The sequence below is a fragment of the Balaenoptera musculus genome, chromosome 13, assembly GCF_009873245.2.
Source record: "Balaenoptera musculus isolate JJ_BM4_2016_0621 chromosome 13, mBalMus1.pri.v3, whole genome shotgun sequence".
Taxonomy (NCBI): domain Eukaryota; kingdom Metazoa; phylum Chordata; class Mammalia; order Artiodactyla; family Balaenopteridae; genus Balaenoptera; species Balaenoptera musculus.
The window spans coordinates 19,788,817-19,808,738 of NC_045797.1; the positions used below are offsets into that span (position 1 = coordinate 19,788,817).

General features: G+C 40.5%; 1 protein-coding gene across 1 annotated transcript in view; it reads right to left on the reverse strand.

The window, feature by feature from the left end:
- Window positions 1–19,922, reverse strand: part of CTNNA2 (catenin alpha 2) — a 1,049,409-nt gene that overhangs the window by 251,534 nt on the left and 777,953 nt on the right. The window contains 1 exon segment of the mRNA XM_036873992.1: window positions 4,005–4,085. Coding sequence (XP_036729887.1) covers window positions 4,005–4,085 — 81 coding nt within the window.

Genomic DNA, 19,922 nt, shown 5'->3' on the forward strand with positions numbered 1-19,922 from the left:
TAAGGACTCAATATATGTCAGCTATTTTTTAGTTTACATTTTTGTGGATGGTGATTTTACAAGGTCTCGCTGATGACTATCCACCTTTAGCCACAGTTCTTATGTACGGAATTGGGTCACAAGGGGACAGCTGAGGAATCTTCAACTGTAATTATTTCTTACTAATCCTGGAAGCTTTTTTCTGTAGTCCTATCTGGAGGCAGGATCTTGGTAAATCAACCTTTAATGTGCCAACCCAGTGACATGTTTTGCTTGTTTGTTTGTAATCCTTTGCTATATAATCCATTCTATTAAGTATGCATCCCAATGTAAAAGCATTCTATACATGGTTTTGTTGTCTTTCGAAAATGTTTTGATTGTGCTAGCAAAATTGACACTTTTGTCAAGTTGGCACACTGAATCTCATTGTTGGAATTATTACGATGGCTATTAAGGGTGAAGGAATAAGAATTAGTCCATTGATTGGTTTGGGGAATGAGAGAGAGTTGCTAAGTTTAGCAACACACTAACATGTTATGATTACTATTTATTAGCTTCTCATAGGAAAACATCTGGGCCCTGATTTGCTTATCAACTTGGGGGAAAAAAAAGACTAATGCAGGGACCAAAATAATAATCAGGGTGAACCAGCATCACTGTAAGCTTAAGGAAAAATCGAGGACCATGCCTAGAATAGTTCACAGGTGGCACATAGAAGGAGGACATCGAAGAGCAGCTGGCAGACACCAACTGGGCCCTCTCTAAGGGATGGATAGACCGCGTGGGCTACTAGGTACTCAGGCAGGGACTCGGCCAAAAGCTTTTTTTCTTATAATGGGCTGATTCCAGAATCACAGCAGTGACAGTAGCTCAGACATGGGGCATACTGTGCCCACAGCTCTAAAATTAAAACATAATGCTTAAAGCTGGCAGTTATGTTCCCCTAAATCCATTTTTAATTCCAAACAAAATACTCTTAAAAGGATTCTGTTCTACCACTGCCCACTCTCATGGTTTAATTGGCAAGATGGATCCATGCCAATCAGTTGAAATAACGCCCTTGGGTTCCTGCAAACTTTTTCACAATTTATGACTCCCAGTTCCTTGGGACATACTGCCTGAAAAAAAGGGACTTCTACTTGGTTCAAAATTCTACTTAAACAGAAATCCTTTTTATTCAATTACTTGATTTTTTTTTCACGTGTTTACAAATTTAAGTCCACTTTCATTTGGCAAGTTCAAAATAATAATCATAATTGACTTTATTTTTTAATTTGGTGACTACAACTTTGCAAGACTCCAGGGTAACCTTCTGAAGGACACTGCCCAACCTTAGGGCTATGAGGAAGAGGGAGAAAATGGAAAGGGTGGGAACTTATGAAAGTCACTAGAAATATTTTTCTTTGATTTCAGCTTTTTTCCTTATGTGATTTAATTTCTCTAAATATTGTATAAAGAAATATAGGTGTACGGGGAAGTGGAGCCAGATAGCTGAGGGTTTTCATTTTGAATCTTTTCTAACAAAGGCCTGTCTGTAATTGAAGGAACAGATAGTGTTTCTTTTTTCATTTATTTGAACCACTAGCATTCACTGGGCCACCACATAGCTGCTATCAGAAACTCAGATAAAACTTTTTTAATCCAATTAACTAGCTACCTAAATCTAAACTGAAGATCCACCTGAGCCAAGCTAATCAGACTCCTTGCATGTTCCATCTGCAGAAATGCTAGGTAGCTTCTGTTTAGCTCAGAGAAGCTTTTGTACCAGTACAGGTGTACATGGAGAAACAAAAGAGATGGGAAAAAAAAGATTAAAATATTTCAACATATAGGTAGGGATGGAACTGACAGATGAGGACCATCTTAGTTCTAGAAAGGCATACTGGGGAAGAGAAGGCTGTTTGAACCAAATTCAGGGATGTGGTGTGAAATTATGCCATAACTGTTAGATCTGAATATCATAAAACAACTCTCTTTTACCCTTATTCCTCTCAATCTTTGGGAAAGGTGAGCAGAAAAAAAAATCTTATACATGGAATGATTTGAGGGGATGACATATTCCTTTTACTGTCACCCTAAAAGAAGCTGCCCAAGAATCTTGTCACCAAACCATTTAAAATTCCACGATGAATCCACCTTCAAATTTTACCACCGTCCGCAGCTAAAAGAGTCAACTTTATTGATAATTGTAACACCAAGGTGAAATCTACTTTATCCATTCCTTCCTAATGAGAGAAAAAAATTCCTATGATAGGTCCATGAATGCCGAGAACTTGGAGTATTGGCTCCAGCATGTAAAAGAATGGTCTCTACTAAGACCTAGAGGGGGAGGAAAGACTCGTTTCATGGATTTTGCCTTGTTGAAAATCTAGCCAAAGGCAAACCTTGGAGGAGATGCCTGATGCCCTCCCACTGCTTTTAAAACCAGCAGTTATCTGGCATTAGGACCTCTGGCACAGGAAATAAATGGACTCATTCAAAGGTAGCTTACAGACCCAGTTTGGCTTCTTACTTTTACAAATAGGAGGAGACCAAGAGATGAAGGATCCACAGTCGAACAGCCAGTTTAGTGGCAGAGCTGGAAGTAAAACCCTGAACTCCAGACACCTGATTCACTGTTTTCCACCAACCCCAATCCCAATTCCTACTAGCAGTATCATTTCATTTCAGATGGGGGCTTTGTATGGAAAGATTGTCTAAGAGGGCAAGGAGAAGCAGACCTGGCCGTAGAGCTCTTTGGGTATTACCTAATAATGCCTAAGAAGGCAATGTTTTATTCCCCCTTTTTTCAAGGTAAAATAAAAAGAAAATGCTTTCCCCAAAAGGGCTTGTTAGCTGGGCAAACTAGAGTCTTCATATCCCAGAACTAACTGTGGTATCTTCTAGAGGACATTAGCTCAAGTGTGTCTGTACCTTCTGGTGACATCTTGAAGAGAGCTCAGAAGCTCCCCAGCAGTGATTTGAAGTGGTGTTTTCCTCTCATTCAAACCATTCTTAAGATGCTCCTTGGCTATTCTTGCCCAGGCACCTTGCTAATCTTGTCTGTACTTGACGAACTGCAGGACTGAGTGTTAGATGATGCATCCCTGCCAGTCCAGCTTTTCCAGATGGAGAAAGTAAAGCAGGTGTTACCCCAGGGCTGTGGTTGGTTCCAGATGACCAACACAATCAACACTTAATGAGATGGATATATGCAAAAGCTACCAGTAGGAGACAGGATGACTCTCAGGCAGAAATCATGAAGGAATTCTTTGGGAACTTAATGGATGGTATTGTCTCTTCTAGAGAAGAGACAGAATTCAGTGGAGCTCACCACGGCAACATATAAAATAAGACTTACTGTCTTATAGACAACATGTACTAGTGTTCATATAGCAATTTCAAGATGAAAAGGGGCCCTGACTAGAGATTTCTCACCCCTCCCCTAACATGGACCCTTCAGACAAATGATGCCGTTAGCCATTTAAATCATCCAACTGCCTTTCCTTGCTTTGGTTCCCTGCTTCCCAAACAACCATCTGATAAGCAAATTTTCCCCTAGATTTATATCCCTGAGGAAATACGCTGGGTCAGAGACCTTAATTAGCCCATCAGATTAAGAGTTGTGTTTCTCATTAACCATTGGCATTCTTGTTTATTCACTGATTGCCTTGGGAGTTTAAGTTAAGACCCAGCAGAAATCAGAGGCTGGTTCTTTACACACCTGGGTCTGAAAAACTGAAAACCAGATGAAGAAGGCAGAGAATGCATCACCTCATCACCTGGGAAGATTGTCTGGCCAGTGAGAGGGCTCTCTCCCACCTTCCCTCACCTCAGGGATGATTTTCATCACCACACCCTTTGCACCTGTCACATCTCTCTCTGTTCAGCAGACTCTAAGTTGTTGATGAAAAGTTTCTGTGTATATGTAGATGCTATAAAGAATGGCGAGCTGAACATCAGCTCTAACACAGCACCCTGAAAAAGGACATTCTCAGAAACCACCACTAAGTACCATGAACCTAAAATAAAAACAAAAACAGTACCTGTCTCCTTAGATCCCTTGTTTTCTTGGTCATCTTATCAATTGCAATGTTTAGAGGATCTCCTTTTTCTTTTCTTCCAGTCTATTAAGAAAAGAGAAATAATTTCTGATTTATAAAAATTCAATGTTAGTGACATTAAAGGTTAAAAAAATTCAGAAACACACTTGAGTTGTAGAGTTCAAGCCATTTTTTAAAATGATTCTCTTCAATACGCAGCTAATACAACTTGGTCTCTAAAGTTGATTTTCTCTGGAGTAAAAGTTGATGAAATCAATACATTCTCAAGATGGTTACATGTATGTCCATATTCAACTCCATGCAACTCTATGTTTTCTTCCCTTCTCCAGACATTCAGCGATTAAGTAAACACAAGGATGTTTTGTTATTGTCTTCAAATACAAATGTTTTGTGTTTTTCTATTATGTAAGCACACTTCTGAATATAAGATGACTGAGATAAAAACTAAATTAGAAAAGAAACTTAAGGTAAATGATCAGAATTCAGAATTTTATACCAATATATCACAGGTTTTTTTGTAACTTCTGTATCAAAATCAAAAGGGATGCTTTACTAGAAAACATAGTATTTTAATCTTTGTTCTGCCATGCAGTGGAATGCCAAACATGATAATAAGGAACCCACAGCTTGAGGTCACGAGGAAAATTTCCCTTATGACTGTAACAAGCAGAGGCAAAGGCAAAAGATAATAATAATAATCTTGATAAATTATTCAGTGGAAGTTTGGAAGTTTGACTAGTTTTTGTTTTCCCTTTTGTTTTTCTATTTTTTTCATTGCTGTAGTAACACAATTAAAACCAAACCAAACAGAACCTCCATTATCTTTTTAAAACCACAGCAGCAACAAGATTCCCATGGATAAAAAGCTCTACATAACTTTATGGATGGCATTATCTTCCTCTGAAGAGAGAATTGTTCTCAGAATCTTTGTCAAATCTATTAAATTATCTAAATTTTAGTCAAACACCCTACAGATCTATTTATTTATGGTCCTAGTGGCAGGCCAATTCTTTTTCCATACTCAGTTTCTGTAAAAACAAGTAGGTCTCTGCAGTAATTTGTGTATATGATAAAATGAGATCCCAGGTCATAAATTGTGCCTCATGAGATAACGTGTTTCAAGGATCCATAGAAATTAACATCGGACAGATTTCTAAATGTTCTCTTCCAATGGCAAAATCCTGGATGCATAAGGCTGATACACACACATCCAATTTACATATAACTAGATTTAAAGCAGTCACTCTTTTCTACAACTTGCTTAATTAATCATTTTTTCTTGAATGAATGGTTGTTGTGTAATCCTATAGGATTTTTCATAGGTTTTGGCTTTTTCAAAAAGCCAAAACCAGGGCATATGTGAGTATTTATCATTTAAAACCTACAAATCCCCATCACCATTTTTCCACTCCCTAAACTCAAATGCTGACCCTCTCAGATGTACACTCTGAAGTTTTGTAGGTAGAAAGAGCTTAAAATAAAGTGACCAACATTTACAACTTTGAAATATCAGCATACAATTAGCTAAAAGGAAACAAAAGTATATGGAGAAGAACGATGTGCTGCTTAATCTTCCGAGGACAGCTGTCACATAGTGAGTGTGACTTCAGCACCCTGGTTCTCCATAGTCAGGTGTGACACCAGCTTAGCAGACAGAGCTGTTTCTTTTCTCTTTGGTTTCCTCCTTGCAAATAGGACATCTGCCTTGAAACTATGGACATTTTTACGGGGGTCTGGACCACAATCATTCTGGAACCACAGATCTCTCAAGCCCTTTCCATGTAGGAGAGTAATTAAAAACTTACTTTGAAAAATGAACAATTGTGAGTTTGTTTTAAAATGTGACTATGAGAGAAGCAGACTGGATCACTGAACTTTCCAATGTAAAAAAAGTCAAGACAGTGTGAATACACAAAATAATTACTGAATAAATACTGTGTCAGACAGGGCTCATTGCATCCTGCCAGTAACATATCATTATCTCCATTTACAAAGGAGACCATGAGGATGATAGAAGACCTGGGACCAGGGTGAGAGGAGTGAGGCATTTGCCTCAGGTATAAAATGTAAGGGGTCATCAAAGAACTAAGGAATCAAGATAAACAATAGTTTAATGCAATAGTTTAAAAACTCAAAATTAATGCCCAAAATTCCATGCTGAACAAGTATCAAAACTTTAAATAAAGCCAAGTCTGACAGGGCCAGGATTAGGGTAAGGCCAGTAAGGCGCGTCACGCAAGTACAGGTCAGATAACATTTTTAAATTTTAAACTTTAAAAAATTAGGGGATATATTTATACTAAAAAAAAGTCATTGTTTACCTAAATTTCAAATTTAACTGGGTGTCCTATAATTTTATGTGCTAAATCCAGCAACCCTACCCCCAGGGGTAATGGGGATGCTCAGAATTGTAAGTAGGGTGGTTACAGACACACATTCTGTGAATAGCTGGGCAGCATGGGATTCTGTATCCCATCTGGCATCAATAACCTGCAACTGTATAGCACATGTCCCAGACATGTGAGGCATCATGTTGGTCACCGGGGGGGTGGTGGTAGGGGGGTGCAGGGGATGCACAAAAAGCGAGAGTCACATTCTCACACTTGAGGAGCTCCTAATCCAGTGAGGGACCCCAGCGTGAGACCAACAAGACTAACAACTCCACAGAGAGACTAACTCCCTACAGGGCTAAATAAGATGCTCCAAAGAAGAAGGAGATGCTGCACTTGGGAAGTCAGTAATCTCACAGAGGGATGGGAAGATTTAGCTAGACCTTAAGTCCTGGGCAAAATCCGAATAGGAAAGAGGGAGGGCCAAAGTAGCATCAAGAGAAGAAAGAGCAAGGCAGGAATTGGGAGGACAGTGAGTGGAATGGGCCAGCCTTTTCTCCAAGATGTGAAGGGATTGGTTTGACTAGCTGTAGAGACAGGTTATTTTTATAGGAGCTTCTTTACAGTATGATTACAGCCAACTAAAGTTTGATCTGCAAGCTCATAGCATCTCCGGTGACATTAGCATGCCAGGTCCCTGTGTTGTTGGGATTCTCTTTGTATAATATTTGTGATCTGGTGTCTTGAGCTTTCAAATCTTTGGCTGAAAGCAATTCAAAAAACTGCAGTTGACTTGGGTGCCATCTTTGTTTTCATGGTTTAGAGAGGTGGGGGAATGGTAAGGCCGGGACTAGAACTTAGGAAACTGGGGTCACCAGCTGAAATCATCCATTCACTGGCCCTTTGTTAGCACTAATTTTTTTAAAATAAGGTAGGGGCACAGGAACAAGGCTAGTAACCCCTCAATGCTCAGACTTACGTAGTAAATGGGGACTAGCAGCCCATGACCCCATATTTTCCTGTGCTCTGGTATGACCCCAGGTAGAAATGCTTTTAAATTATCAACCTAAATTGGACAGGAAGCTAATCATTGAGAGAGACCAAACAAAGAAAGACTCCTGCCTCCTAGCATCAGCCCTTCGTTATTAGGTTCTGTGATCTTGGACTAACGATTTGCTCATTATTTATGTCTGAGTTTTCTCATAAGCACGCTGGATAGCATAATATATGCCCTATCTTCTTCACCAGGTTAGCAGGACAATCAATCAAGGTGTCAATGTGCTGGAAACAATAAAAGGTGTTAACAGTATTCAGGGTAATTAGGAAAGTATTTCTACTGTGGAAAAAAATGAAAGCACTGCTTTGGAAACTACACAGAAACTATTTTTAGATCACCTGGACTTTGACTTTCTCCACTCAGGCAGATAATATATGAAAACCTTGCCAAAGACTAGAATTCCTAAATGAAGAGTTATTTCTGTTTAAGGAAGGAATATTTTGGGTGGTTCATTTTAAACGACTTGTCTGGGATATTCTAAGAGGTGAAATAAGGGTCAGAAACTCCAGATGAATGTCTTTTACATAGTAGGTTGTTGGATATATTTGTTAAATAACTAAAGATTTGATCATCATGAGCAAATTCTAGTTCCCAGGGAATCAACCAGAAGCCTAACCTAAACTCTCCCTCCCTGACCCTCCAGGCTCTATAAACTAAAAATTGTTTAACAAACTGAAGTGAAGAGAGACCTCCGTCTTCATTTTGACACCATCACCTAGTAAACAAAAGTGTGTGGTCTTCAGCCAGTCATCCCTCTATTACCTGCCCTTGCTGAACAGAAGGAAATGAAAAGCAGTTATAAGCACTCTCTGCCAATAACTATCTAAGTGATTTGGCAACTTCTCTACACTCCAGACTTATCATCTGTCCAATGGAGGGGCCAGAGATGAGTGACAGACCCCAGGAAATGGGGGAGCCCGAACATGTAACCACGCTTCCCTTGTAGGGAGGCTCTCACGGCACTGCAGAATGGGCTAGAATTGGCTGTCAGTCAGTCGGGGTATTCTTATCTCTAAAATGTGGATAAATGTTTGCTTTGGGGATTATTGTGAACATAACAGAGATAGGATCTGGAGCATGTAGCACAGTACCTGACCCAGCAGAGGTAACTCAATCAATTTCTTCTCCTTCCTCACCCCCTCATTCCTCTCAAAGATGAAAAGAGCAAAACCCAGAAAGATAAAATCACTGATCACATGGCTCACTAGTGTCTGACCAGGATCTCTGGACTTCCAGCCCAGGGCCATTTCCATTCCATGTCTAAACCATCTCCCATCTCTAAAATTCTAGGATTCTGTGATTTTATAGAGTTTCATGTGTTTCTTTTCAAAGGCTATCAACAAAAATCTCGGTTTGAGGTGTATCTGCCCTATCACATGTTGTCTGCAGACCCTGTGTGCCTTTCTCAGACTGCTCCCTACTTGACTTCTTTATCTTTACCTGCAGAGAACAAATCTGCAATAGAGATAGCCATTTAATAAATATCATTATTTAAAAAAAAAAAGAAGACAGGCACGAGCAATCTCTCACACTGCTTCAGGCAGCTTTCCTAGTTGCCATCTGTTGTGCTAGGGAGGTGCATGTTTATTAAACTTTATTTGTTTTAGTCGTTGGGCTCTATTTTACAAAACACATTTGGGGTAGATCTGCAGCTTGAATTGATGAGAGGGAAGGGAATGAATTTCCTGATTTGGCTTTTTATAGGGGGTCCTTTATTCTCCCAGCCTCTGGCTCTAAATTCAAGTCCAGTTTGCCAAAGTATTAGATGCTGTCAAGAAGACTTTCATATTTTCAGTTTAATCCTACACAAAAGTGATTGAGGCCATTAATTGAAATTTTGATTTTTCACAATCATTCTCCAGGAAAAAGAATATTTTAGTTCATTTTTTAAATAAAACTATCCTTTGTCCTTCTGTGAAATAAAAGCCCTTCTACTTATTAGAAGAGGGTCTTCATTTTTCTTCTTTCTCTCTCTCCCTTTTATTAAATATCCATCATCCCTTCTGAAACACTGAAGAGGTATGCAGTATATTTAAATTGTATGCTGAATATTTCACAACTCCCTAATTTATAAAACAAAAAAGTAAGGAATAGTAATTTTTAAATTTCTGAAATTGACTGTATATTTGTTTAAAGGCTGTTCCCCATCCCAGACCCTCATTCCACCTTAAACACATAATTCAGTACAAGGAGTCACTCATGGAGGCCCTGAGGATATAAATCTACTATCTCAGTGCTTCCATCAGATCTGTGGTTTCATGTTAGTTTCAGGGCACAATATTAATATGTGGGAAATGGCTGTAAGAAAGCAAATGTCTATCACTTTTTCCTTTCCCTCAACAGTACCTGCAAACTTGATTGAATGTATGAGAAATATTCAAAATACTGTATAGTGATGACTCTACTATGCTGAATGCATGGGAAGCTAATCAAATGCCCAGTCTTTAAATTGTTGTCATTTGAAAGAGATGGAAGTCAAAATCATCAGAACAGCAGAAGGCAATAATGTGCTATGCACTCCATCTCCCACACATTTTCCTGTCATTTAAACCTATGATTTAGACAACAGGAGGGAGGAGAAAAAATTATCTATTGATCTAGCAGTCACCCTATCATATTTGGAGGGTTGACCATCTATCCTCAAACCCTGTATGTAGAAATCATATTCTTATTACAAATAGCACCAAAAATTTGAACGTTTCATAATACCTTTATATTCGGTGTCAATCACAGTCTGAGAATGTGAATCTTTCTAAATATTTCTTTTTCACTAGCTATGGACATTTCTCTTAGAAAAGAAATGGGCAATATCTCTTTAGAAAGGATAAAAGTTTAGCATCAGCCGCAAATCAAACCCACGATCAGGATACTTTGACCATGTAAAAACCCAGCTTTCCTGGACTCTGGGATAGGGGTGGGAGGATAAAAGTAGAAAGGGAAAAACTGATGAAAATGTGTCAAGGCAAAAATGTGTCTGACATTTCTCTGCCAGGCCTCATCAATGCTCAAGGAAAGAATCATCAATATAGAAGGTTAAAACAGCAGGATGGTATTATTTGTGAAACTCCCAGACCATACCTACTAGCATAGCAATGTTAGTACACACATCAGGTGGTGCACAGAGAAGGCCTGACTCAGAGAGTTCAGGGCACATCACTATTTGTTTTCATTCTCCCAGCAACCTCTTCATGTTTTTTTGGTAAACCCTCTAATTTTTCCTTCTGACTCTCAACCAAGGAGTTCTGGCCCAGGGATAAACTCAGGATAACATCCAAACCAGTGAGATTCAGCTATAAGGTGGTAGGTAAAATTATTAAAAAGGAGGCATATTTTTCTGCACTGGGATTGATAAACTGGCAGCAGATACACCTTGAGCTAGTTAGGAAGTCTTTCAAAATAGATGCCATAAAAAGAAAGCATAGCTGGGAGGTGGGCGGAGGGGAGGGAAGGAGAGAGAGAGAGGGAGAGAGAGAGAGATGAGAGATTAATTTGGGGCTGAAAAGAGATGAGATGCTAGGGAAAGGAAATAGAAGGAAAGGGGAAGGAAGGGAAGAGAAGGGGAAGGGAAGTCAGCTTTTGGAGTCAAAACAAATTGGTTCATAGTTTCCATTATATACTAAACTTGTAAAAATAAAGCTCCATGAGCGTACAGTCTGTGCTTTACCTATCATTATATCTGGCAGCCTGGAGCTTTGCCTGGCACATAACAGTCACTTAACAAATTGTATTATATCAGTGAATGAAACACATGGGTTCCTGAATCCAGCTGTACCTAAATCCATTAGTATCTATCAATGGATTTCCTAGTGTCACAAGTTAACCAATTCCCCCACGTTTGTTGATGTTGGATTTCTGTCACTTACAACCAAAAATGTCTGACTAAATCAGAGACCTTAAACTACCAGACCAAACTAATTTGAAGGCAGCATGGAAAGACAGGGAAACCCCAGCAAGTCCCCCATGGACACAGCTCAGAGAACCAAGGGAGCTCAGGCCTTGCTTTCACCTACAGAGTTTTTCTCTGCACTAATCACTGCCCAAGTTCTAAATCCTAATATAATATTTCTCCCCTAAATCTGATCAGTCACTAAACTTGAGAATTTGTCCTTCAAAAAGTTTCTAGGATTCCTGCTGTTCCTCAAATCCCTCCACTCATGACACCCAGCCACCCCAGTGTACATCTCCAACACCACACCAGCCTCCCTCAGCATCCTCATTATGGCCTGTTGAGACGAAGCTTTCACTTCCTTGGCTCAATATTCCTCTCAGTTCCCATTTAGTTCTTACTGCATGCCTATTTCCTAGTAAACTTTTGAGCCTATATTTTAAGACTTCTTAATTTGAGCTCCTTCTTGTAATTGCCCACACCTCTAGTTAATTTGTTCCTTCTCAACAACTCACACACTTTCTGCCTCATGTTGGTGCCTGGTTGAAAGGCGTCATTCTCCCTTCAACCATTTGCCTAAGCAGGATGTACCCATTCTTCAAGCAACAGCTTAAAATCCTCCTCCAGGGAGTGTTTCTAGACTGACCTGGCCCCTGAAGACCTTCCTCTCCTCTGACCATATCCTTCTATTACGTACTGTGCCAAATAATGTAGATGTTAACAACAGACCATCCTGCATTGTTTATCAAGTTTTCATGTTCCTGCAGAGTAGAACCCAAGCTTTTTGTGGATAGTGAATTTTATTTTCTCCTGGAGGACTCAGCATAAAACTCCTAAGAAGTGCTCCGGAAGTGCTTCTATCCACTTGTTTGTGGAAAGAAGGATGGACGGTCCAAGTAGGCCCCTGGGGATAGGAGGTAGGTATGAAAGGGATGAATTATTTGGAAAATGTGGGGTCCTAAAAATAAATTTCACTCACTTCACAATTTGCTGATCAAAGCCATAGGAAGTGGTTGGCACCTGTGTAATGTTACAATTCTTGTTCCTTGATTTATTTTATCAACACAGGTGTAGCCCTCAGTGATTATCTGTCAGGCAACACTGCCTAGAAGACAGTTTTCATCAGAGCTCCCCTTCCCCCAGCTGTCAAGCTTGGGTGACTGCTGAGAGCCATGGTTAATTAACCACACATGCCTTTGAAGCCAGTGAGAGACCATGAACTGAGCAAACTGCTAAAAAATGCCGTTTTATCTTTACAGTTGAGATGAAAGTAGCCAAGACGAAGTGCAAATTTCCATTGATCTTATACACACACACAAACATGTATATACCCACACTGATTAAATGATTTAAATTTCAATGAAATTTAAACTTCCCCTTCATTTTTAAGTGCATATTCCCCAAACCACTCAGTTACAATTAAAACTATCAATACCTAAAGGATCCCAGGAGTCTGGCATTTTCCACCATCTCAAAAAGAGGCCAATATCTGGGTCCACATTGCTGAGAGTTCACAGAAATCAGAAAACACTCAGACAGGGGATTACCTTGGTTTATGGAAAGTCTATCTGGGTGGGGAACCCAAGCTTTGGCCTTCCTGGGCTTCATCTGCCCATGGATCAGGAAACAGTTCATACTTTAATTCCTTCATCATACCTTCCTGCCCTCCCAGCTTACAGCAGCCCATTCTCCCCCGAGTGCCTACAGCCACCTATATCATTTATTTCATTGCCAGTTTCCACACAGGCAACAACTGTGTATTGTGCAAATCTCTTGCCTTGTTAATTGAATTTCAGATGTCACACTCTAAAGCTAAAATACAAATATATAAGATGCATCATTACAATCCTTTATTGTTTGGAAACTTGTCATGACTATATGTCCCTTCTTCCCAATTAGAAGTACAGGAGTTTAAGGACAGTGTATTTGTCAGCTTGGGCTGACACAACAAAATACCACAGACTGGGTGGCTTAAACAAGATAAATTTATTTTCTCGCTATTCAGGAGGAAATATTATGAAAAGCCAAGATCAAGGTCCGGCAGGTTTGGTTTCTGATGAGAGATCTCTTCCTCGCTAACAGACATAACCAAGTTCTCTAGTGTCCCTCTTAAAAGGGCACTAATCCTATCATGAGGACCCCACTCTAATAATTTGTCTAAACCTTATTATCTCCAAGAGGCCCCATCTCCAAATATGATCACATTAGGGGTAGGGCTTCACTATATGAATTTTGGAGGGACACAGTTCAGTGCATAGCAGACAATAAGATGTCAGCCAATCACACTTCCTTGAAACTGAAGTTTCTTGCACAGTCCTTACACAGACTAGATACCAAGCAAATTAGAAATATGTATCAGTAGGTACATATGAATATGTATTGAATAATAATAAATGCAATAATTAGTATTCTGGCTGTTTGACACAATGACATGATATGGATCCTTGGGGGCAAGGCTACTTGTGTGCAGAGGTGGAAATGGAGTAGCTGTATCTTCACCACAGGTAGAGTAATAGTGTTGCCTACCCTTTTTGTATGCTCATTCTCTTCCTTGCCTGTTCCAAATCTCATGTGAGCAAAAAGAAGACAGAAATCAAAGCCTTTGATTGTATGCATAGGATTAAGATGCACACACTTGGGAAAAGAAACATACAAATTGTACATGGTTTTGTCAAATTTTTCTTTCAAAATAGTGGGAGATGGGAGTAGGTAAGCTTGAGGACACTAGATACCAAAAAAAATGAGTTTGGTGAAATGACACTTCTAAGGGACAAACAGGCTATCCCAGAGAGCATCTGGGAGGCTTCTTTTTGCCAACCTTACAGCAGAACAAAATGAAGAAATTTCCTTGGTGACATTGGGAAGAGGGAATACACAGATTGGGAGTGCCAGGCACTTCCTGCATGCCCAGGGGACCCCCAAAGAGATTTCCTTGCACTCTTCAGAACCAAGGCTTTTTTCCTCCCCAAATCAAATCTGACCTTTCTTGGTCCTTGCAAAGCCTGTGAGGACCACCTCTCCCCTTCCTCTCAGCATCACCACCCCCCCCCCATTCTATATCATGGCCCCTTCTTCTTCCTCTCACGCTCCCCTCCAAAAGGTCAGCACTGTCTGGAAAGCCACCATACAGGTCTTGGCCACTTTACATCTTATCACTATGAGGGAACTAAGAGAGAATAATATTTTGTTTTTAATTATCTGGACAGTCAAAATAACTGAAGAAATATTTTAACTACTTAGACACTAGCAAACCCCAATCAAGAGCTGCTAACCTCATTGTTAGCCCTTTTGCTTATCAAGACTTGGGCTCTTTCTCAACTTCCCAAACCCACCCCCAAGCCAGACTGCAAGGCCAGGTGGCTCCCCACCCCCAGCACCAATATCCCAAGACCACCGCTAAGTGACCAGGGTCCAAGCACAGGGCACTCCTCATGCTTAGGTGAGTCAGGGACCTCTCTGAGACCCTTCTCACTAAGAGTGCTTGGAATCTGACCCATGATGGAACCATCTCACGGGCCCTTTGCTCACACTTGGAACCGACGAAAACTTTATGAGGCAAACAGCATTTTTTGCAGCATGACAATTAAAAACTAAACTAAATAGAGAGCAGGCCGAAACCCTGGAACACATGTCTCACATCGTCCCAAATATTCCTCACTATGTGGCTCCCATAAACACCATCTGCTGTGTTAATTTGTAAAGAATTACAAGGTTCTTAAAATTACACTTTGCTCTCTGTAGCGTACACTGTGTCTATTAAGGGGGAGAGTTGAGAATGTGCATCACGACCAGCCAGACACTGAGATCTTTTTCCTTCCTATGCTGGGATCCTACTGAAAGTTCGCTAAGTCTGCAGGGAATTTTAAGAAGTGTATCGTATTCTCTCTAGACCAGCTGCAGGAAAAATATTCCAAACAAAATATACACACAGCAAAATCTTTGCCTGCATTATAATCCTAGCATCTTATACATTTTTAAGTTGTGTGCACATGCCCCACTTCACTGAATCCTCATGACAATGCAAAGTCCTTGACTATAAGTTAAAGAGGGTAAATAGCCCAAACTGAGAGAATTTCTTGGGTGAGACTTAATCTTCCATCATGAAGTTCTGACCTCTAGGGCCCCTCAGAGCCCTTGGGTGTTAGCTGTTTCTCGATTGCTCATCCCTGTCTACTCAGAGCCAGAAGAGCAGCATCTTGTGCCCAAGCACATCTCTCTGACAGTGCAGGGCTATGGTGACTGGCCACCAATGTAAGCTTTTAGGTGAATCAAGTCCCCAGGGTGTTGCTGGTTAAGTGATGGTAAGTGGTGGCCAGGAATGAGAAGGTAGATAGGAGAGTCTTAGGCTCAATAACCCGAGGCTGGAAACTGTCGATGTGAGATAATTGTTACAAATGAAGATCCCTGGGTTCCTCTACCAAGAGATTCCATTCAGTAGCTCTGGAGTAGGTTGGAAATCTGTATGTTTAATAAACTTGTAAAAAATTACAAACAAGTTCTGGAAATACACGGATCATTTCAGTGGGTCCCAACCTGATGAATCATTTATTAAACAAAATCTTTCCAATTAATACCCAGGAACCTGCATTTCAGATTGCCATGAAATTCTGTTGCTCAGCCTGATTTAGGACCAATGAGTTTTACAATGATTTACTACTAGTAAGCCTGAAGTAGGACCAACGATCCACAATTAAGGCAAATCTGCTTAATTCCAAACGAATCAGTCACTCTATCTCCAAAATAAATTTCGTAACCAATCCACTTAATTCGAAAAGGAAAGCCATACTGCAGAGTAGACACACCCTGCAACATCATTTCAGAAAAAGTCCCTGAAAGAAAGCTGAACCAGCTCCCCCAAATTTCTTGCCTGCCATGGTCACATCTACATGTAGACGTTAAAATAAGGCTGCTAGATACAATGGACACAGAAATAAAGGAGGCTGCTGATCTTTCTAAAGCATAGAGAGCTTTACAAATTTGCAAGATCACATATACTCAAAAACAGGATCCTGATCTGGCAGTATTTCAGAGTTTCTGCTGGTAAACCCAAGTCTACACTCTAATGATTTCTCAACATTTTCTGAAGATTTACTCCCAAATTCTTCTCCCCATGGTCCCAATCTCTCTGCTCCCTTGTAAGTACCTCCCAGTTCTAAGAGAAGCGTTTCTCTCAGCACCCTATATTAATCTCCCATATGCTAACTCTGCCTTTTTTCCCCATCCCGAAGCAATCTCTACAGCCCAGATCAAGCTCTCCCTGACCCCACAGCCAACACAGAATTATGTCTTCTCTGAACCACAGTAGCAATTGGTAGAGTCTTTTCTGATATTAGGCCATAGCATCCCCCTCAGACAAATCCCTGAACAGCCTTTGGGCAAGCTGGCTCTGAGTGGTCTCACCCTGCATCCCTCACAGAGATTTGGCTATAGCTGCCCCCTGACTTCCAAGCTCTCATGAAAAAAAGGCAGGAGTAAGGCTAAATGTGGTTGCTTGAATTTTCTCTGTTCACTCTCAGCTGAACTGCAGTTGAACCACAGTTGCTTCCAATTATATCATCAATCCTATGAAAAAGCGGGATTTTGGGCACTAATTGTAAGGGAAAAAAACTACTGAAACAGGTTGGCAGCAACACCCAATTTGTTTGGTGATGCGTCTGTCAGTTATGTATATAACACAGTAGCGTAAAATAAAAATGTTGTGCCAACTCCAAGGGTCATCTTAGTCTCCTGAGTGCTGTGACTCTAAGACTTGGGGCAAGTGGAGATGGATGCTTTGATAAAGAAATCAGTGTTACCTCATTCTTAGGTAAAATGACAATGCAAATGAAACTGCCAGTCCACAACCACCAAGCACCCTTCCTTCTTGCCTTCTCCCAAGCCTTCCCTTCCTTCAAACAATTTTTGAAGCAGACACAAATAGTATTATGTTACATCTTGGCTCTGCTACCTAATAGCTGTGTAACCCTTGGCAATTAAACTCATTAAATCTCAGTCCTCAACTGCAGAATAGCGAAAAGAATGCCTAGCTGTAGATTGGGGTGAGATAATGTGTGCAAAATGTCTGTCTACAAGTCTAACATGAAAATCAGCAGGTTCCTGACCCTGACTTTTTGTCGTCTCTTGATAGTAAACCTCTTCAGGAGAGGCACAGTGCCCAGCATCTGAACCATGAATGGATGAATGATGGATGGATTGACTGTCTAGGGAGAAAACATTATTTTATAGATTGGATCTGGGTTTACAGAGACTAGCCATTTGAAAATCTTTTGACATCTGAGTGGTATTTAACACTCATAAAATTTTCACCGTTTTAAAGTCTATTTATAACGCAATTCAAATATAAGACCATGAAAAAGGAGAACCAGACATGGATCCTGAAACTTTACTAATAAAGTAGTGAGAAATTCAAACCCGACAGCTGCGGTTTCCTATGCTAGTGAGAGATGGGGAACAAATGTTGGAGACTGATTCCTTCCTTCAGTCCTATGCATGGGTAATGAAATCAGGAGTGAACACACCTTACTAATGAGTTTAATCAAACTGAGCACCTAGAACTAACTGCCAGGAGAGGGAGATCCCCCAAGTAGCACAAATGGATTCTATTTCAGTCCCCCTTATTTGGCAGGTCAAGGAAGGCATGGCCTGGCTGAAATCAGGAAGCCAGATGCAGCAGACCTGTCATGTCTGCCCCATACTGATGGGGAGTCAGAGAGCAAAGCTGCTAATTACTTATACACACCTAGGTAAGTGTGGCCTCCAGAGATGGATCTGAGCAGCCAAAACACACCTCTTTTCTAAGTATGCCTTCTACTGTGATGCAAAGTCTAGAGAACTATCATTAGAGTTTTATTTTAATTCATTGATAATGACTAGAAGTTCCCTGGTAAAATACTAATAAAATTGAGAAAGGACTTAAGTATATAATCTGCTCACTGGTTGTTCATCTGTTTCTCCCGTTAGACACTTCATGGGATCAGTACACTTCATGGGATCAGTAACTTCATCCTTCTGGTTTACCTGTATGTGTATTTCACTAAATCCAGTAACAGGCATGTAGATTCTCAATGAAGCAGTGACATAAAATGGTTGTCATTTTGGAAAATAGAAAGTTGATCTCTAAACAGGACAAAAGGTAGCCTAGAAACCTTTATGGTGGGTTTAGAAAAGGAAGCTTAGAGAGTTGAAAGCAAACTCTGGTCCCATTAGGAAATCCATGGATCAGGGATTTTAGAATTAGAAATTAGATATATCCATGACACAAAACAAAAAATTGAGGGGAAAAAGATCAAATGATATGTAGAAGGCAAAAAGAAAAAAGAAAAAAAAACAAGATATGTGTGGAGTTTAAGGCAAAGGATGGCTGAGACCTTACCCTGGAGCTTGGCGACTCTAGCATTGTGTTGGATCCAAAGCAGGAACCATCAAGGGAACAGAACAACAGGCCAGGGATCCAGTTACTATCATTTAGGTGGACGGTACCAATAGGTGGTCAAAAAAGAAGTCAGAAACCAAGAACCAGAAGGGAGGTTCAAGTCTGGAGTGAAATCAGCAGTAAGTCTGTCTTAAGGGTCAATCACTGGGTTATGGGTTCAAGTACTTTTATTCCCTGTGCAGAAGCCAGAATGGCGCTAAGTTCAAAGTTGTCTGGGTAATCTGTCCCTCTCTCCCACCCACATGTAAACAAGCATGAAGCCAGGCTTACTACCACTCAGCTGTGTACCCAGGTGTCCCCTCTCCTCCTCCCTATTCAGAGAGCTCCCAGGAACACTTGCCTCCTGGAAGGGCTTTCCCACCAGAACCTTTTCTCCAGGGCTATCCAAACCTTCTCTTTGCCTTCTTTCCCCTGTGATTAATCAAGACCTGCTAAGTGGAAAACAAAGAAATAAAGAGAAGAACTAACAAATCAATCAACATTAAATACAATCTAATTATCCCAGCTTAGGCTTCTTAAACTCAGTTCTCCAGCAGCAGAACCATCAAGCACTGGACCAGGCTTCCATCTGTGGTGGCCTGAGCCAGGGTAGACTTTGTAAGCTGCATATCACAGCAGCCAGGCTGACCTTTGTCTCTATGTGCCCTGGGGTCAGCCACCACATCCTACTTCAAACAGTAGACTATTCTGTCAAAAAGCAAGTATTTCCTGAGCACCTATTTGATATTGATCCCTGTAGAGGTGTGATATAAGCCAAATTATGTCCCCCTCCCTGCAAAAAGAAATTCATAGGTTGAGGTGCTAACCCCATAGTGCCTCAGAATGTGACAGTATTTGGAGACAGAATCTTGAAAGAGATAATTAAGGTTAAATGAAGTCATTAGGGTGGGTCCTAATCCCGTATGACTAGTGTCTCTAAAGAAGAAGAGATTAGATATAGAAAAACACAGGAAAGATCATGAGAGAAGAAGCCTGTTTATTTACAAGCCTGAGAGAAAGGCCTCAGAACAAACCCACCCTGCAGACACCTTGATCTCAGATTTCTAGTCTCCAGAACTGTGAGAAAATAAATTTCCATTGTTAAAACCCCAGTCTGTGGCACCTTGTTATGGCAGCCTTAGAAAACTAATGCAAGGTGCAGCAGGAAGTACCAAAGTAATGAATTGTTGAGTTTTTGACTTCCTGTTAAATACAT